At 52.9% G+C, this 19,747-nt stretch overlaps 2 protein-coding genes and 1 long non-coding RNA gene across 5 annotated transcripts; 2 read left to right on the top strand and 1 right to left on the bottom strand.

Annotated features, from left to right (window-relative positions):
• Positions 1-222: 222 nt before the first annotated feature.
• LOC120689264 (ricin B-like lectin R40G2) lies at positions 223-1,002 on the top strand. Its single transcript, XM_039971571.1, has 4 exons — positions 223-358; positions 429-472; positions 586-705; positions 769-1,002. Exons 1-4 carry the CDS (start codon positions 223-225, stop codon positions 1,000-1,002), a joined length of 534 nt encoding a protein of 177 aa, XP_039827505.1.
• Positions 1,003-2,084: 1,082 nt separating this feature from the next.
• On the bottom strand, positions 2,085-19,375 carry LOC120687861 (phospholipid-transporting ATPase 1-like). 3 transcript variants are annotated; one of them, XM_039969939.1, is made up of 7 exons: positions 17,392-19,375; positions 16,365-16,680; positions 3,809-4,493; positions 3,611-3,734; positions 3,308-3,527; positions 2,773-3,231; positions 2,085-2,689 (listed from the first exon to the last, which is right to left on the bottom strand). In XM_039969939.1, exons 1-7 carry the CDS (start codon positions 19,070-19,072, stop codon positions 2,479-2,481), a joined length of 3,696 nt encoding a protein of 1,231 aa, XP_039825873.1. In that variant the 5' UTR covers positions 19,073-19,375; the 3' UTR covers positions 2,085-2,478. The 3 variants fall into 3 exon arrangements, with proteins under 3 accessions (XP_039825873.1, XP_039825874.1, XP_039825875.1); XM_039969940.1 differs by lacking the exons at positions 16,365-16,680; positions 17,392-19,375 and adding exons at positions 4,998-5,307; positions 5,398-7,400 and having other exon boundaries at positions 2,319-2,689; XM_039969941.1 differs by lacking the exons at positions 16,365-16,680; positions 17,392-19,375 and adding exons at positions 4,998-5,304; positions 5,398-7,388 and having other exon boundaries at positions 2,319-2,689.
• Positions 10,416-13,321, top strand: LOC120687862. Its single transcript, XR_005680889.1, has 2 exons — positions 10,416-12,509; positions 13,042-13,321. It is a non-coding gene; the product is annotated as an uncharacterized LOC120687862 (long non-coding RNA).
• Positions 19,376-19,747: the final 372 nt, after the last annotated feature.

The following is a 19,747-nucleotide window of genomic DNA, read 5'->3' as shown; positions in this document are numbered from 1 at the left end:
AAGTGACGACCCTCGACCCTCGACCCGTTCCTCGACCCGGTCGACCCAGGAACTTTGTGACTATGCGGTTGGATCAATTAGCAAAGTAGCAAATAGTTTGGTGTGGTTAGCAGATTGATTTGCTCTAGAGAATTTTACACTTCTCCATGAAGTATGATAACTATTACTCATAGTTGCCTTCACTCTTCTAGAATGTTCTAAATATACATTGCATATTTCCACATGGTCAACAACAGGGACTTCATCTTGGATGCGGAGGAGGCCATCCCTGACCTCGGCGGCGCGCGCGACGGCACGCGCCCGATCCTCTTCCGCTGGAACGGCGGCCTGAACCAACAGTGGCGGATCGCCCCGCACAGTGCCCCCTCCGCGGCGGCAGCGCCAGAGCTGCCAGAGTGGCCAGGGACTGAGCCTCACTGTTCGTGAAGGCACCGCCGTCCTCGCCCGCGCCGACGACGAGGACGAACGCCAGGTCGATCGTGCGCCTCCGCCCGGTTTTGTTTGGTCTCCGCAGCATTCGTCAGCGCGCCGTCGCTCACCTCACACGACAATGCAATCTTTTGATTTTCTCTCTGTCTCGTGCAGTGCTGGATCCAGAGCTTCCGGAACACCGGCCACGTGACGGACGGCGCGGGACACCGGGCGTTCGCGCTCGTGAACCGGGCAACCGGGAAGGCGCCGGGCCATCGCCGCGGCGACGAGCTGGTACGTCCATCTCTTCCCCGTTCCATCTGCGAAACACTGGGTGCTGACGTTTTTGCACGGCAGGTCAACCTCGCCGGCCACAGGCCGGACTCCGTGGACGTGACCCTGTTGTGGACGCAGAGCGACGACCTGCGCCAGGGGTTCCACAACATCCGCACCGTGAGCGACGTCGACACCGTCCTTGACGCGGCGAACGGTGTGCCTGAGGCCGGTGGCGCGCATGACGGGACGCCCATCATAGTCTTCCCGTGGAACGGCGGCTCCAATCAAAATTGGAAGATGCTTCCATTCTATTGATGATGAATTGAGAGGAGCCGAGCACTTTAAACTGTTTGATGTTTTCCTTCAAATAAAAACCGTTTGATGTTTTCCTTAGAAAAAAAAACCATTTGATGTCGTGTGCACCTGTTCATGGGTTCTTGATGTTGGATTCGGATTGGGTATCTCAATTTTAAAAAGTATGTTTCTGTGGTAGCTGTGACTGTGATCCTCGAAATAAAATAATTATATTTTCCTGAATACTTGTTATTGTGAAAAAAAGAAGCATTGTTAGTTGGGTTCTCAATCATCACTGTTGCGCCTGTACCTTTTTCTCCCTTTTATTTAAGAATATAATTTTGTTGCTTCCATATGATGCACCAGGCTTAACTCGAATGGACAAATACAAATGTTGCAGTAAACTAAGTTGGTCAATATAAAAATTATAACGATGTAGTGAATTCAGATCATTTAAAAAACGTCAGTTTCATTAAGGACTCAAGGGAGTACTACTGTACTACTCCACTCATCCGATACCGGTGTAATGTGATTATATTACCATTTAGGTTACCATTCACTGAACCGAACACTACCTTATTGTTATTGGAACAAGAATCGCATTGGGGCTGTAGACATCAAGATACTACTAGGACTGCATATTAAATGGACAATAACCAAAGAGATTTATGGGCTGTGAATTGTGATACAACTGCCCTAAGAAAGTCAACATGGTTTTTACTGCAGGCAGAACGTTCCAGATAACGTTCCAGTTTTGACTTGAACCATTGCCTACCAGTTATTCATTTTAAAATGCCTACTGTAAACATTTCAGTAGAGTGACATGGACAAGCGCAAATTTTCCTTCCAGTTGGTTAACAAACTTTGTGAACACCTGATACTGAAAGCAGCAGCCCACCAACTTACGTGATGGATTATCGACTCAATCAACCTCATATTTTAGATAGATAACGGTGTGGCGTTGATCAGCTGAATCTTGTGACAGAGACAGGGGAAGAAATTTCCCAGATTCCCGGTCGACTTGTACCCAATCTGTCTATAGTATTATCCAATCACTCGTTCAAACTTCAAATGAACCACTGTGATAATGTTTTTACAACTGATTCAACGAAATTAATGAACTAAAATAAAGTGCTTGCTGAAACTCTGAAACCAGCATATAAAGATGCAACAAAGCTAATACGGTTGCTGAATCTGTACAGTTGACTTGAATGTGTACTGTACTACAGTGTATACCATCATAAGCCATGCGGACCAGTTTCTATTTTGTACACTTAACTCCTGTACGATTTCCTTTCATGTAAATCAACAAAATTTGGCGGGTGGATACACAATGCGTACAAGGGGGGCTATCCATTTGATAGTTGGCAATGGAGCAAGCATCAAGAAAGCTTGCACACTGCTGAAAGAATTGCCTATGCACAACAAAAAGAACCAAATAAAGGTGTAGAGCTATCCTATTCGAATGAACAAAAAGATCACTGTGTATCCCCTACTCTAAGCTCTACTTACAGAACTCATCTGAACTTCTGGATGGGTTGCATCATGGGTATCTTGTGACTTCTCCATTTCTCTCGCGATTTGAATGTCACTGGGGGTGAAATACTCAGTGAACGCCTTTGCGGCAAAATGAGGAATCATCCCGACTACGGTTACCGCAAGCAGCAGTGCCCAGAACAACCCAGTTCCCATCACCTTATAGATTGCCCTGTCATACAATTTACAGAATCAGCAACCATGCAGACCTTTATCTCGTAAGTAGAAAAAAAAATATTAAGGCTGCGTGCGTACCAGAAACCAGGCAGGGTTGGTATGGAGTCTAGGATCATGACGCAAATCCATGTCGCAGCAATGCTACCCCATATCGCTGCATGTGTGATCCAGTTCCATCTGACGACATCTATTGCCAGGTGAATGTTGACAAGAATGACAACAGAGAGAGTCCAGAGGTCTCCGAGGCTGGAACTGTCAATTACACTCTTCCTGTATGCAAGGTAAGGGATGAAGAAACATGCAATGCTCTGCCATACTGAGTCCATCATGATGAAGATGAATAGCCTCAAATTGTAATTCTCCTCGCGCTGCCCTGGGCCATATAGCTGGGCATATTTCAGCAATGTCCGGCGGCTAAGATCCTTATCTAGAATGGCAACAACAATAGTAGGGACAGCGGTGTATATCACAGAGTATAGCACGCTGCTCCACTCAGTTATTGCTGTTGTCAGGGTAAAACCAGTGTAAAATACATACCTGCAATGGTTAACGAATTAATATGTGTTCCTTTATTCAGACAGAACCAAGAAGTTAATTATGGAATTGTGCTTACCAGAATAGCACAAACACAAAAATAGCATTTCTGTAAAAGTTATATAGGATCATGTAGGCCATCCTCTGGTAGTTCCAATGGCCATGAACCAACAACAGAGGAACCAAAAATCTGAATTGCCCCATGGCAAAATCTGAGGCCATAACAGCTTGCCTTCCCTCTTGCCCACTGATGCCAATGCCAACGTCAGCCATTTGAATCATGGATACATCATTTGCACCTGAAAACATAATTCTTATCAGATTTTTGACAAATAAAGAATAGCTGAAGTTCTGAAATAGAATATAGCAAGACAAATCATACCATCTCCAATAGCTAGAGTCATGTCACTTGTTCTCTTCTTTATGAGATCAACAATACCAGCCTTCTGCAGGGGAGCTACCCGACAACATAGGACGACATCACAAGCAATTGCGATTTCAAAAAGCTGCAATTCGGAAATTCATAAGTTGCTGACCATAGAATTACTAAGTTTATACATATTCTAGTATGATAGTATACCTTCTCTTCCCAATCCGTATCAAAAATGTAGACGAGGCTGTTTCCATCAATAATCAAAGCAAGGGGCACTCTAAGTTGTGGATCTGTTGAGAATGATTGGTATTTGTTAACCATGGTGATTGCATCATCCAGACTCTTTCTGCATGAATCCCTTGAGCGACTGTTGATTACAATCTGTGTCATGTCCCTTGTCAAAAGTTTGCAGGAATAGCCGATGGAGATAGCAGTTTCTTGTTTGTCGCCTGTTAGCACCCACATCTTGATCCCTGCTTCCCTCAGTTTCTCAATTGCTTCAGGTACTCCATCCTGCAGCTTGTCCTCAATACCAGAAGCTCCCAATAGGCGCAAGTTCCTCTCGATGTCGGCAGCCACACCGCGGAGTAGGTTCCCTCTTCCTAGTAGTGCGGTGCTAGCCTTTTCATAAGCCATTTGCCACTCTTGAAACTCTTCTTGACTAAGTTCCCGCATACCGATAACAAGCGTTCGTAGGCCTAATGATGAATAAGAATGGAGATGCTTCTCCGTTGCTTGGATAACATCTGAATTCAACATTTTGTCAATGACCCCAAGCATTGAACTATCTGCGCCTTTCACAAAAAGCTTGACTGACTTATCAGGGCAGCCAATTATAACAGACATCCTCTTGCGGTCACTGTCAAACTCATGAAGACCAAGGACATCATATCTGCAAATCAAGTTCAGTAAAAGGAAATTGTTTAACCAAATGCTCTAGGAAATAGGAAAGGCATGACTTACAAATAAATGCTTTAAGCAAAATTGAAAAAAATATGTGGTATGCACTAGTCTTCTACATGTATAAAGACAGTAGGCCCATCCATGCATTGCACGATAAATGGGAGTTAAGCAATAGCATTCAAGCACGGTAAAGTAGTTGAGACAGTTTTTCTGCTGTTCCAGTACCAAAAACACTACCGATTGTCTTTTCACTAAAAAAACACTACTGATTGTTTGCACTAGACCCAAAAAGGAGAATGAAAGCAACAACCACAAACAACAAAAATTTGAACTACTGACAGAAACCAGTGGCAAGCTGCCGCTGCTATGATTCTAAAGAAATCTGTACGTCCCATTCTCCCTGTTTCTAATGCTGTTAATCTTTTAGCTGCACACCACCGAAAGTGTCCGCCTACATTATAAATCGCACGAAGAATTTCTCAATCAATAGTACCTCTGCTTCTCACCGAGCACATCGATCATGATGTGTCCTGATGTTCGTTCAACTAGCACAAAGCCATATGCTGCAGCAGCAGAGACCAATGCCTGCTCATCTGGTGACTCGCCCTGGTAATCGATCACCTTCTTATTAGGGTCCGGGCCATAAGTGACCATGGGGACAATGGTGTTGCACGTTGCCAGGGCGAGAAAGAACTCTCGGGTCTGCCTCCCTTGCTCTGTATCACCCCCATCCCTGATCAACTTCACCAGTTCCTGATCGGTGTTCACCGATATCTTTGGCGCCCAAATCCGATCACCCTCTGCTATGAATCAAAAGCAATCAATTGCCAACGATGGCTCTCCTACAATCCTATTCAAAAGAATTGATGGGGATAAGGGAGAAACTACCCTACCAGCAGGTCGCTGCCGTGCAATGTCACTATAATCGACACCGTCAATGCTCGCGCACCGGAACTCCATCTTGTTCTGCGTGAGCGTGCCGGTCTTATCCGAGAATATGCACTTAATCTGGCCTAGGTCCTCGTTGATGTTGAGAGCCCGACACTGGAACCTCGTGTTGGAGGACTCGTCGAACAGCTTGGAGTCCCGGATCATGAAGTAGGCCTGGCCGAGCCTGACCAGCTCCATGGAGATGTAGAGCGAGATGGGTATCATGATCTGGAACACGATGACCGCCATGAGGAAGATGAACACGATCTGCGCCGCTATTCCGTAGTAATTGTAGTTCTCGTAGTCATTGTTGTCGTCGCGTTTCAGGTAGTCCTTCTTGTGGAAGAACTGCGCGAGCTCGAGCTCGTCCTCGTGGGTGCGCAGCCAGACGCCGGAGAGCGTGGCGACGACCGTGCAGAGCACGACGAGGATGGCGGAGAGGAAGAGCGTCTCGCGGTTCATGTGCGTCTCGAGGCGGCTGCGCTTCTTGGGCGTGCCGGCGTTGTTGAGCATGGCCTTGGTCTCCCGGCCCGCGTACACCACCACGCCGACGGCCCAGGTCGTGTTCTTGAGCTCGCAGCCGCGCAGCACGATGTTGGACGGGCCGAGTGGTATCTGGCGGCTCTCCCCCTCGAGCTCGAGGTTGGCCTGGAAGCCGTAGATGTTCCGGTTGGGGCGCTCGCACCGGATGACGGCGCCGGCGAGCAGCTCGGGCGGCGTGGACAGGGTCTCTTGCTTAGCGTAGCGGGTCTTGAGGTTGGACTCGCCATCAAGGTTGAGCGTCTGCACGTACGCCACGCCGGTGGGCTCGCTGGTGGCGAGGAGGACCATGTCCGCGGGGAGCGACTCGTCGGAGACGACCCGCACGACGTCGCCGACGCGGACGTGCTTCCACTTGGTTGGGAGGAACTGGGCGCCCCCGGTGGCGTCCGGGGAGAGGACGGCGGCGAGGCGGCCGTTCTCGGCGCGGTCGGAGCGGTGGCGCCGCCAGTCCTCGTACGCGTCCTTGACGGCGGTGACGAGGAGGACGAAGGCGAGCGGCATGACGGAGGCGCCACGGCCGAAGACGGCGAGCTGGGGCAGCTGGTTGAGCACGGCGATGACGAGGAAGTAGACGTAGGCGAGGCGGTGGAACTGCTCGAAGAGGTTCCGCGGCAGGAAGGTGAGCGGCGAGTACTTGGCGGTGCGCACGGCGTTGCCCGCGAAGTCGAGGCGCTCGTTGGTGCGCGCGGGGTCGCCCACGCGCACCACCCGCGCGTCCTCGTCGCCCAGCTCCTTCTGCGACGCCGACATGTGCCGCGACGACCCGTGGTCCTCGGCCATGGCGGCGGGGCAGGGGCGCGGGCGGGAGGCGGGAGGCTGCCGACCGGCGCGGAGTCAGACGGCGCGGCGCCCCGAACCCCGGGCTCCCGTGTTCCCGGGCATGGCGCTCCCGGCGCGCGCGCGAAAGTCGGGTTTTTTGAGCGGCGGATCGGGGCCGAGCGGCACTCGCCGCGTTCGGGCTGCGAGAACAGGGAGGGGAGGGGAAGGCGGCGAGCTCACGAGCAGAGGACGAGTTGGGTTTTGGCAGGCAAAGCAAGGCAAGGCAAGCGAGGAGGAGGCGCGGGTGGTTGGCCAAGGCGGACGCCTGGGAGTAACTACGGTGACTGGCGCATTAAAGATTGGATTAACCAGGGCCCGCTTTCCGCAGGCCGGGGAGGAAGGAGGAAGCGAAGCGCAGAGACGGGAAGAAAGAGAGAAATTGGAAGCCGGGATGGTTTGGCCATGGCGCTTAAAATCTGGCAGGGGGGAGTTGGTGAGGACGACGGCACCGTCCGTATGAGGAGAGAGACAGAGCTCGTAGACTTTCGTGTGTGCTCCGCTCGCCCTGCCCGCGTTGGTTTTCTCCGAACCAAGGAATCTGCCGCAGAAGCTATTAGGCAGCGCTAATCTAAAGAATTCCCATTACTGAATTAGACTATTAGCGGAGGAAGATTTGGTAACGCTCCACCCCTCTGACTGCCCGTGTCCTCCTAGAAGCTTCTCTGCCCCCGCTTGCTGCCGATACGACAGAGAAAATCGACAACTCCGTCGTATACGGGAGCGGCCGGCCCCGGCGGCATCCGTGCGGTGGCGGGACGGCCGGCGAGCGGGTTTCGCTTTCGCGGCCGCTAAACAATTCAAGAAAAGCTACGTTCCGGGCGGTTTGGTACCGGGGGCGCCGCGCCGGTGAAGGCCGGCTAAGCTTTTGTGGGCGGAGATCTTGAAGCTTCGGACCCAAAAAGGCCAGAGGATGGATTATGGATTGGTCATTGGTGATAGTAGTACTTCTTTTCTTGGTGCGGGTGGGCCCGAATCAGTTAAACCGAGGTCTATCTAATATCTATCTGCAATTCGGCATGCAGATCAGCTGCGTTGAGCTGCTCTTTAAATCTTTTGCTGGCTCGAAAAAAAAGGTTCGGCGTCCTGTTCACCAAAGCTTCGCTTCATGGCTAAGCTTCCAGTTCCAAGCCACTCTTTTCTGGCTGGTGGCTGCTATGCGTTCTACAGTAGTATCCATTTCAGAGGTTTTTAAAATGCATATCAGCACAGAAAAGTTCGGTTTTAAAATGCATTTGTTCACTTTCACATACTAGTACACTGTATCATTTAATAAGCATAAATTCCTCAATGAAATGGCATTAGCTGGGTTTTACCGGATTATAAACAGCTCCATAGTATTACGTCCTAATCATGCTCGGTTCTTAGGTAGGGGAGGAAAAAATAAGCCAGAATTGCATGACTTGCACGGCAATCACAAGGGGGGTCTAGACTAGAGCAGCGAAAACAGGATCGCTGACCGGCTGACTTTGCTGTGCCCGCACGTACTCTACTTCTTTCCCCACCATTTCCGAATTCGAAATCACGGCAGGGCCCGCGATCACGCTAATCACAAGCTGCTGCATAGTATTCCATCTCCGCATGTATTTTAAATCCTGTAGGGAATCTTGTCAGGGAGGCACGCTCCTCATCCGCGTTTTTGCAGTATTGCCGCGCACAAATCTTCCGTTAAGCCGCCGGCGGCGCCGGGTCAACGTCCGGACAGGCGGCTCGGGCAGGGAGCAGTTGACATCAAGCAGCCAACGACCGGAAGAAATAAAAATTTCCCGCCTCCCCGTAAACCACGGCCGTCTCCGTGCTGTGAACTTGGCGACAGGTCATCTCGTCCTCCCCTGTCCGCTTCTAGAAACCGGATGACGCGGTGACGATCGTGCTTGCGCCGTCGCGGCCACTGGGCTCGAGGCTCGAGCACCCTCCCTGCCCAGTCCCACGCCACGACTCGCAGGCATGCGCCTAAAAAACTCGCAGATACCTTGGTTCTGCGTGCATCAATGCATGCTCCTATAGAAAAGGGAATTCGACCTGATACGACGATCAGAGAAGTTACAATCTTTTTTTAATAAAAAAAACATGGATTATGGATGGTGGCTGGTGTGGGAGAGGAGGGCTCCATTTCTCTATCCATCGTGACCGAAGGCGAGTTTTCGTGAAACTTTTTTTTTTTGAGGAACCATACCTGTATTAAGTAAGAAAAACAAACGAGTACAAATACTGGTACAGCTCAGAAGGATACGGAAGGAACCACTGTTCCGGTACAAAAGCGCAAAATGAAAAACAAACTAAGACCATTAAAGTTCTCGTGCGCTTCGTTCCCAACTCCGTCCATATCAGTCCGCCGCCGTCGCAACGCCAGCCGAACTTCACCTGGAACCGAGAAAACATCATCGCAGACCAGCTGCTTTGTGAGCCGAATAAGCCGCCCGCCAAAGACGAGACTTTCTTCTCTGTGGCACATCGGCCGGGATCATCCCCGTGCACCCCGGACCTCGAACCTGGCAACCTCGTCCATGGTCACTGGAGAAACTACATAGATTCGACCACCAGCCGCCACAAACCTTGCACCAGAAATAGAGCTCCCTTCATGCCATCGCCGACGCCTGAACAACCGTTCGAAGGCCCGAACAACAGCGGGCTCCTGTGCAACCCCTAACCGGATCCCCAAGATCACAGCCAGAGGACATCTCCGTAGATTCACCGGCGACGATAGAGCAACCAGCACCGAGACAGGGAGAAATCCAGGAGAAGTTTATTCCAAAAGGATGCAACGGAGCCACTGTCTCTCCGTCACAGCCAGGAAACAGACACCCCAACAAGGGGGCGTCCAAATCTCCACCTGAAACACATACAGGTAGAGACAACAGTACCTCACAATCACGGTTCCAGCATCACTGCAAGATCCGCGACGGAGACACGATGCTACGCTCCCTTCTCCAGAGGAATCAACACCACTAGCGCCGTCGCCGGAGAAGGAGCAGCAAAAGAGCCTAGCCAAGCAACTTAGCATGGGCAGAACAACTCCAAAACTACCTAAAATTAACCTAGAAAGCTGGAATATGTATACCGGACGTTAGATTCATGGCTCCCCTCCCCTCCGAGGCCGGGCGAATCCGGCTCCGGAAGTGAAGTCGCCTGCGCTCCGCTTTTTTTGCCCTCAGTCAACTGTAGCAGCGGAAGGGATACGGACGAAGCTTACAGGGAGAAGATCGAGAAGATCTGAAGATACCACCGAGAGTTTTCGTGAAACTTGGATATGGTCATGATGGGTGATGGCTGCCTGGCACTGGCCGAGACGTGGTGCGGCGTCAATTTCATTTCCTCACAGTGGCAGTACTTGCGAGGCAGTGGGACGCGCACTGTGCAGGCTTGAATCCTTGGAGGCGTGAGTTTCAGAGCTTTGGATGGCTGCAATGCTGCATGGGTGCCTCAAAGGCGTGAATTGACCACGCCACGTCGCACAGTGGATTTGATACCCAAAATCCATCCTTAAAAGATCGACTGAATAAGGCTACGACCACAGCCATAAACTGCCCTCGCTGAGGATCCACGACCTTCTGCACTCGGAAATTTGTACCCAGCAATTCATCTTCATAAAGATCTACGGCTCACAGCAGTTATCATTGTGATCTGACGGCCAGCCCATCCAGGCTTCAACGAAGCCTGCCCCGCGTGGAAGCCTCCACTGCCGGAGGAAGTCACGCAACGCTCCGAGTTCGAACCCCACCGGGGAGCTCCCCTCTCTTCCCTTTCTCTGCGCTGGTGGATCTCCCCCATGTGCGCCTGTGGGAGCTCCGGCGGCGGCCCGCTCGCCCACCTCCCGCACGCGCCCTCGGCCGAGGGACCCCCACCGGCCGCCCTGCCCGCGCTCGCCGTCGGGCCAAGGCTCCCCGCGGCCGGCATGCCGCCATCGCGGGGCGCGGGAGGCCCTCCGCGGCCGCCGTCAAGGCAAGGCCCCCGGCGGCCGGCGTGCTGCCATCGCGGGCGGCGGGAGGTCCTCCGCGGCCGCCGTGCGGCGCTCGCCGGCAAGGCAAGGCCCCCCACGGCCGGCGTGCCGCCATCGCGGGCGGCGGGAGGTCCTCCGGGGCCTCCGTGAGGCGCTCGACGTTGGGGCAAGGCACCCCGCAGCCGGCGTGCCGCCGGGGTCCGGATCTACCCTCTCCCTCGCCGGATCTAAGACTCCCTTGGCCGGGTCTGTGTCGACGCAGGGTTCCTCCGTCTAAGACTCCACCTGATGCGCGCACGCGCCAGCACCTGCGCGAGTGCCTGGGCGCCTGCCGCTGATGCCGCGGGCCTGGGCGCTGCGCGTGTGCCACGGGCGCCGTCCTGATGCGCCGCGGCTCGGCGCTTCTGCCGCTGCCGCTCATGCCGCAAGCGCCGCACGCGTCGGGGCCCTGCTGTGCTGTAGGTGCGGGCCCGTCCGCCGCCTGGGCCGTGCTTGCGCCACTGGGCACCACGCGCCACCGCTTCGTTGATCCGTCGCGGACGCTGCATCGGGTCTGCCCCAGCACCCGCAACACCAATGGGCAACCGCCGGCGCCTCCGTTTCCCCAGCACCCGCAGCCCCGACGCCGATCCCCGCCGGCGGACAACGCCCGCCGCAGATCGTCCTTTCCGGCCCTCCTCGCGCACTCCTTTCCAGCCCTCCTCCCACGACTTTCTCTATGTGCCTGTGTTTAGCCCGTGTCTTCTTTAGTCAGGTAATTCCTTTATCCCTATAATCAACGAAACTCAATGAAACTCGGGAGAGCTACGTGCTATGTTGTAATCGTAAGTATCTATATGTCGAGCTTAATACCACACTTAAGTTGGAAATATGTAACTCAAGATTAACTCATTGTAGAAATAGCAGAAATTTCATTATCATCTATGTGGTTGCAAAATATAAAGTTCTAGACTATCTGATCATACATGTCATTTCATTGCACGGGTAAAATGATGTGTTTCTAAATCCTTACATGGTGCCCTATTTTACAAGCTGCATGTGTACCAGGGGAGCTGGCAGAGTCAGGAGTGCATTTTATCACTATAGTCATCAGCGGTGCTGATTCAGTGCGCCTCTGAACACTTGTTGAGTGCAGGGATGATGGACTGGCCTGGATCAAGAATTCAAGATGATGGAGAAGTATCTTCCCACCAAGCATATATGTAGGAGGGATGCCCGGGTGAACGGAATTCCATGAGCTTTTCCTTTGCAAATTCGAAGTATTGTGTGCCTGTTTGTTTACTTAATCCTTCAGAAGCTAAATCAAGGTGCCCTAAGCTCTAGGAGTTGTATGCTTTACTACTGTTGCAGATGTCTTCACCGTACAACAATAGACATGTTCGATGCAGGACATTGGGGTAATAAGAAAATTAGTTTCAATTTTATTAATTGATTCGTACTTTTGTGTCATGCGCTCTTGTAATCATGCGGCATACTTGCATAACCTGTCCTGTATAAGCTGCATTCATGTGCCAACACGGCAACACTACATAATCAAATTTAGTTTATATTTAAGCCTAATTTAGTTCAATTGCTGGACAGCAGTACATGTCTTTTTCCTTCCTAAATTTGCAAATTGACTTGTCGTTGTCTCTGTTACAGTCAATTAACCTATGTCCACTAAAGGCAGCATTGCCATGGAATGGAACGGAGGGGAGTCCAGCAGCACATGATCCCCTCATACATTTTTTGCACATGATTTGATGCAGGACTACTTTTGGTAACTAGCAACTTAAGGTTGAAACCAAAACTTTTGGTTCCACGTTATTGTTCACTACTCAAGTGGATGTCTGGCTTAGCATAGTTCTTGTTCACATGATATATCTCTAAAAGTTAATATTAATCGTGATTGAATGTATGAATGTGCAAGCTAAATAATTATATCTCTGTGATCTTGTTTCTTCCACATCTAGCAACCTCTTTATTATATGGGCATTTTCATGGCTAGCCTCAACATCTTTAGCTTGTGAAAACTCGAGTTCTAGATGGGGGTTGGTGTCCTTCACTTAAGATGAATGAAGTAACTACAGGATCAATATTTCTATTTTAGTACATGAAGTTGTAACAATAGTTTCAACTAATCTGTTTGATTGCATAACAACTCAAAGTGTTTAGGCACAATTTTTTTAAAAGATTTCACATGTTTTTAGTAGTGAAGCAGCTAGGAAGCTTTGGCTATATTCATTAAGTATTACTCAGTCATTTTTCAGCATAACACTGATCTGCATTATCGTTACTGATCCAAAATTTGTTGACGTGGGGAGGGAAGAAGTTTCAGACCTACTTCCAGTGCTGTATCAAGGCCTCGCGAGGAGGAGGTGCTTTAGCCTGTGTGAACATTAGGTCTTGCTTCTGCTAAATATCCAAAAATGTGTAATATATTTACTCTGATGACTACTCTGTCCATATGTATGAAGAAAAAACCAGTTTTGTAAGTGTGATGGGACAAATCTGTAGAAACAAGAAATGACCTTGCTCCACCATAATTCTGGCATATATCTCAAACATAATTCTGGTGTATGTCAACTGAATTTATGTTATTCTTTTCACTATGACTTCTAGCTTTCTGTCTATTTTACTCATCACCGCTCTATGGATTTTACTCTATGGATGTGTTTGTGTAATCAACATAATAACTCTCTCCTCTGTGCGAAACGTGTATTTGTTTGTTTGGACTATGGATCATGTGTTGTTTGGTGTATATCTAAAGTTTACCCGTGGCGTTAGCACGGGCACCTAACTAGTAAAATAAAATTGTTGCATTTCAGCAACGAGTGCGAGGGGGTGTTTAGTTGGTGAAAAAGTTTGGGTTTGGGTACTGTAACACGTTTTGTTGTTACTTGACAATTATTGTCCAATCATGAATTAATTAACGTCATTAGATTCATCTCGTATAAATCAGTTAGACTTTGCACTTAGTTATTTTTTTCAACTATATTTAATGTTTCATGCATGTGTCCGGAAATTTGATGTGACGGGTACTGTAAAAAAAAGTTGAGAAACTAAACGCTGCCCGAGTACTTTATGCTTGGATTTGATCTGTCCGTGGATGGCTGGATGCATGCGCGACGGAGAGGACAGTGGAGCCAGCAGGAGAGGACAGAGGTGCCATTTCTTTCCTGTTCTCGTCCTTCACCCGGGCACCTGATTGGAGATTTGGATCTGCTCTGCACTTCTCTTATCCAGGAAAGGAAAAGGGCAGGCAATAAACTAGTCTTTCAATCCAAAAAACACAGGCTGGGGTTGGGTTCCATGATAACAACAGGTTCGTTGGGAGCATGGGGAAATTTCCATTTAAAAATATCTTTTTTCCAGTCTATAGAAACGGACCAATGCTGATCGCTACGTTGGTGGATTTTCTTCCGTTATTAAGTGCGGTTAGGGTTTCTTGTCAAGGAGGCTCTGGGATGTTGACGAGGAGAAAGTTCGTTCGTGGAATATCTCCCAGCGTGAAGTTGCCCAGAATTGACCGGCAAAACAATTCATGGGCACAGACAAACCTCATATGATGATGATGGTGATGATACGATCAAGGACGATGGATCTCTTGGGATCATGCGGCGGCCAATACAAAACCAAGTCAAACCTGCTAAACTGTGCTGGCTGCCTGGACTAGTTAACGAACCACGGCGCGGCGAGAAGCTCGGCGTGCACGTGCATGCTATCGCAAAGGCAAGGCCTGTAATGAGAATAATTATTCTTAGGCCGGGCCAGGTTGGTTGGCCTACCAGACCACTAGACCAGAGGCCACAACAGGCACAGTTGGGGGGGGGGGGGGGGGGGGGTCCATTTGACATTGACATGGGGGCAGGACGACGGGGAATTTTTGGAAGCCTCGTGGACACCGTCCGGTCTTGCCTGTTCGGGCGCGGCAGGGGCCCCGCGGATCTGGCTTGTGGAGCACGCACGCGAGCATCCCGGGCGTCCGGTAACCGTGGAGCGCCGGCACACGGATCAAATCCTGGCTGCGCCTCCCGCAAAAGGCCCGCCGGGCTGGCGGCGTTTACCACCGGCCCGTGGGCCCGTCGCCGCGCCGGGGGAGCTTGACTTGCTTGCTCATCAGAAACTTCAGAGTTCCTCTTTGAGATTGGACGATGATGGGTTACCGGTATGAACCGACCTGGGCGTGCTCGTGGAAGCAAATACGCGGAGCAGGTGAAGGGTGTAACCGTATAATAATCCCGCGCGGCGCACATGTGAAGTCCAGTAGCCACGCGAACCCCGTGGCGCGCTGGCGTGCCGGGACCCGCGTGTCAGCCGGCGGAAGCTTCGGCGCGCCGACACGTACCGGCGCGTCGTGGACGGTTTGCCCTTCCGGTCCTCGCACATGTCCACTAGATGGCGACCTTCTAGACGGGCCCGAACGATGGCCTGCGCACCGGAGTCAGCGCGCCGCCCTCGCCCACCTGATGACCCGAACGTGCCGAGAGGGCCAGATGGAAACGCCACTACGTGCTGTGCATGCTCGCAACGTCAGAGGCACCCCTCCGTGCTTCTGAATTAAATTTCAAATCCTGATCATTTTCAGACGGGACTCGGCCTGACAGGCGGTGGATAAGGCGTGCTAACATCTGACAGCTGCTGATGCGGTGATGGCTGATGGCCAAGAGGAACAAGACCTGGTCAACAACCGAGTTCTCACTCCGTGATGGATGGCGCCACCGCGCCAGCGCCAGCGCCAGCGCCATGGCGGCCTCGAACCACCGCAAAAACAATGCGCCGTACCAACCACCCAACCAGCAAAGTATAAAAATAGGGACGGTGCCACCTGATTCCTCGTGTCATCATGCTACAGGGTACCCTCCGGCCTGAAAAACGTGGTGCCCGGTGGTCCGTACGCCGCGGACCAGTCTGGCAGGGACGTACGCGGGGGCAATGATTTTGAACGGTCAATCTGCAGCCTGCCTGCCGGTGTGCTACGCCGGGCTGCTGCCTGCTGGTGCTGTGACGCACTGTCAAGGGGGCCCTGATCAACAGGTGATCAGCGTAGCAGCCCCACGGCAGGTGTGAAGTGCTGCTTTTGGTGGCGCCATTGAAAAACATGTCTCGCTCGGCCTATCCATCCGACGTCTGCCTATAGCTACCGATCCCATGGCGCCGCCGCCGCCCAATCATGCACGCACTAATCTTTTGTTATCCCCACAACAACAGAAGATTAAAACAAAGAGACAGCGCATTCGCCAGCGGAACGGCGATGCGACCACCTAGAAATCATGGACGACTAAAAAAAGTACTCCCTCCTTCCCTGTTTATAAGGCATACACGTATATCAAGATTCAAACCTTGTCATCTTTGACCAATAATTTGACTATTAAATTTTTATTTTTATAATGCAAATTTCATATGATTGGATTCATAATCAAATATATTTTACAATGATTATAAGTTTATAATCAAAAGTGATATAATATATGATAAATAAATGGTCAAAGTGTTGTTTAGAAGACCGTGTCATGTTCCACCATGCCTTATAAACGGGGAAGGAGGGAGTAGGAAACAAGGCAACAAGCAGAACAAACAAGCAAGCAAACAAACAAACAATGCACCCAACAGCAACAGCAACACGATGCGGATGAGACGCGGGGGGCGTACCTCTGCCTGGCGCCGAAGACGTCGACGATGATGTGGCCGGAGGTGCGCTCCACGAGCGTGTACCCGTACGCCGCCGCCGCGTACACCAGCGCCTGCTCGTCGGGGGACTCGCCCTGGTACTCCAGCACCCGCTCCCCCGCGGCGGCGCCGTCGTCGGCGGCCGCGGCGATGGGCACGATGGTGTTGCACGTCGCCAGCGCCAGGAAGAAGTCGCGGGCGCGGCCGGCCTTGGCGCCGGCGCCGTCCCGGAGCAGCGCCACCAGCCTCGGGTCCGTCCTCACCGCCGTCTTCGGGCGCAGGACCACGCCGTCGTCGTCTGCGCGAGCCACACACATGAAAAGTTCGGTTCAGAAGCTGGAGCATTGCCGGCCAGCAGATTGGTCAGTTGGTCTGGTAGTAGTTGCTCTATCAAGTTTCAGGCGTGTCAGCCTCTTGTGCCAGGAAACAAAACGGATGATGATGAGTCGTCGCTATCGAGGCAGTTGGGATCCTTAAACAATGTTGGAACGGTGATGGATTAGTTGAGGGCTGGTAATTCTCATCCGACAGGGATGTTAGCTAGGGCCATTAGTGATCCAAGAACAATTGCGTCGATCGCGAGGTTTGGCCGTCATCAGAGCCTTTCACTCTGCAATGGACGATCAGGACGCTCAAATCAAATGGCAACAGTAGCTGCGGCAAGCTCGGTGTCAGGAAGTGCTAAAAGTTTCAGCAAAAGCCAACAGTGCTGCACGATTATGTTGTGTCCTACTATGCTATGAATAAAAAGATGGCGCGCACAGGAAACTGTACTACAGTAGTAGTGCCGTCAGCTTCTCGGTCAGCGTCGTCAGAACCCTCAAATTCCACCAGTTTTCCAAGCTCGTGCAATCCAAACGGAGCACGGCGACAAACTGAGTTCGCAAGGGACAAGTGTCATGTTTGATTTGATGTGCCAAACTAAAAACGGCCCGCCACCGGTGACTACTAGTCAACCGAACTGAATGATGAAGGCGTATTTGTCCAACTGAAAATGGGGTCCGCTTACCGGTCACGGAATGCCCGTCGCCGTCGCCGGCGGTGTCGCTGAAGTCGGCGCCGTGCACGCTGGCGCACCGGAACTCCATCCGGTTCTCGGTGAGCGTGCCGGTCTTGTCGGAGAAGACGTACTTGATCTGCCCCAGGTCCTCGTTGATGTTGAGCGCGCGGCACTGGAACTTGGCCTCCCGCTTCTCGTCGAACATGTGGCGGTCCTGCACCATGAAGAAGGCCTGCCCGACCCTCACGAGCTCCATGGAGATGTACAGCGCGATGGGGATGAGCACCTGGAACTGGATCACCGACTTCATGAAGGTGAACACCACCTCCGCGCCCATCCCGTACCAGTTGTACTTGGCGTCGGGGTCGTCGCTGGACGAGAAGTCCCTCTTGCGGAAGAACGGGATCACGGCGAGGTCGCCGCCGTGGTCGCCGAGCCAGATGCCCGCCAGGAGGGCGGTGACGGAGCAGAGGACGAACAGGACGACGGCGAGCATGATGGTCTCGCGGTTCATGTGCGTCTCCAGGCGGCTGCGCTTGGACGGCGCGCCGGAGCTGTTGAGCATCACCTTGGTGTCCCGCCCGGTGTACACGGCGACGCCGACGGCCCAGGCCGTGTTCTTGAGCTCGCAGCCCCGGAGCACGATGTTGGAGGGGCCGAGCGACACGGCTTGGCGGCCGCGGCCGTCGAGGTCGACCGTGGCGAGGAAGCCGTAGATGTTGCGGTTGGGCCGCTCGCACTTGATGACCCCCGCGAGGGCCTCCGGCGGCGTGGCCATGGTCTCCTGCTTGGCGTAGCGCGTCTTGAGGTTGGACTCGCCGTCGAGGTTGATGGTCTGCACGTAGGCGACGCCGGTGGGGTCGCTGGTGGACAGCAGCACCATGTCGCACGGCAGCGTCTCGTTGGCCACCACGCGCAGCACCTCGCCCACCCGGACCTCCTCCCACCGCTTGGGCCGGAACGCGCCGCCCGCCAGCACCGAGGCCGTGCGGTTGTTCTCGTTCTTGTCGGACCGGTGCCGTCGCCAGTCCTCGTACGCGTCCTTCACCGCCGTGACGCCGAGCACGAACGCCAGCGGCAGGACGGACGCGGCCGGCGTCAGCACGCCGAGCTGCGGCACCATGTTGAGCGCCACCAGGACGAGGAAGTAGAGGTAGGCCACCCGGTGGAACTGCTCGTAGAGGTTGCGCGGGAGGAAGGTGAGGACGGAGTACTTGGTGGTGTGGACGGCGTTGTCGGGGAGCCCGGCCGGCGGCGCGTTCGTGCGGTCCGCGTCGTTGATGTACACGAACCGGGCGTCCTCGTCGCGGAGGTCGCGCTGCGAGCCGGCGCGCTCGGACGCGGACCGCCTGGTGGACACCCGCCCGAGGCCCGCGGGGGTTGCGGACCTGATGGACCCCTCGCGCTGGAACTGGAAGCTCTCGAGCGAGGACGCCATGGACTCGGCCTTGGAGCCCGACCTGAGGTTGGCCGCGAAGGTCACCGACGGCGAGTCGGCCAGGAGCGACCGCAGCGACCGCGTCCGCCTGACCGAGTTCGCCGGCGAGTGCCTCAGTATCGGCGACGGCACCGGGTCCGGCAGCCGGGGGGGCACGTCGTCCATGGCCGCTCCTCCGGCCGCTTCATCCGCCGGTTGCGACGGCGGCAAGGGCGGGGTGGGCGGCGGCAGCAATGGCCGTTCCGGCCGCATGCTGGTGCGCCCGTGGTTCGCGCTCGCCGCCAACCAAGCAGCCGCGGCGCGCAGATAAGGTTGGAATCGGCGAGGCGCGGAACAAGAAGGGATCTTCACCCGAGTTTGTCCGGGCTGGAGTTTACGAGAGAAGCGGCCAAGTTCTTTGGACCGGCCGATTGGTCGCTTGCAGGGGGCGGGTGGGGTGTTCCAAGGGGGAGGAGAGATCGAGCGCGATGACGCTCTGTTGCTTGCGGGAGCGGGAGAAGAGAACTCAGGGTTGTGCCGCGCAGTGGACGTGGATGCCTGGCGGATTAGGGAGGGATCTGTGTGCAGGAGCAGAGGACTGGGAAAAAAAGAGTCAGTTGGATGCCTGGCGGGCGCACGAATTGGACCGGAAGGCGTCAGCGTTTGATTTTCCGCCGGCCCTTGGCTGCGCGTGGCCACGGCTCACGGCAGTTGGAACAGTATGAACGGGGTGGCTTGGCCGTCTCCTTCACTGCCTTCTGCGAATTAGAAGAGGAGAGCGCTGCTGTGATCCGTAAAACTAGACGTACATCCCTCGCATTTGTGCTGCTAGTATTAAAAATTCAAAAAATTACATATCGTTGTATCCTTGCTTAAAAATTATACTATTTTTTTACTATATATCACTCTATTCATTAGCGTAAATTATATCTTATTGTTAGTTAAACA

This window comes from Panicum virgatum, chromosome 9N, assembly GCF_016808335.1.
Source record: "Panicum virgatum strain AP13 chromosome 9N, P.virgatum_v5, whole genome shotgun sequence".
NCBI lineage: Eukaryota > Viridiplantae > Streptophyta > Magnoliopsida > Poales > Poaceae > Panicum > Panicum virgatum.
This window is presented reverse-complemented; position numbering and strand designations above follow the sequence as displayed.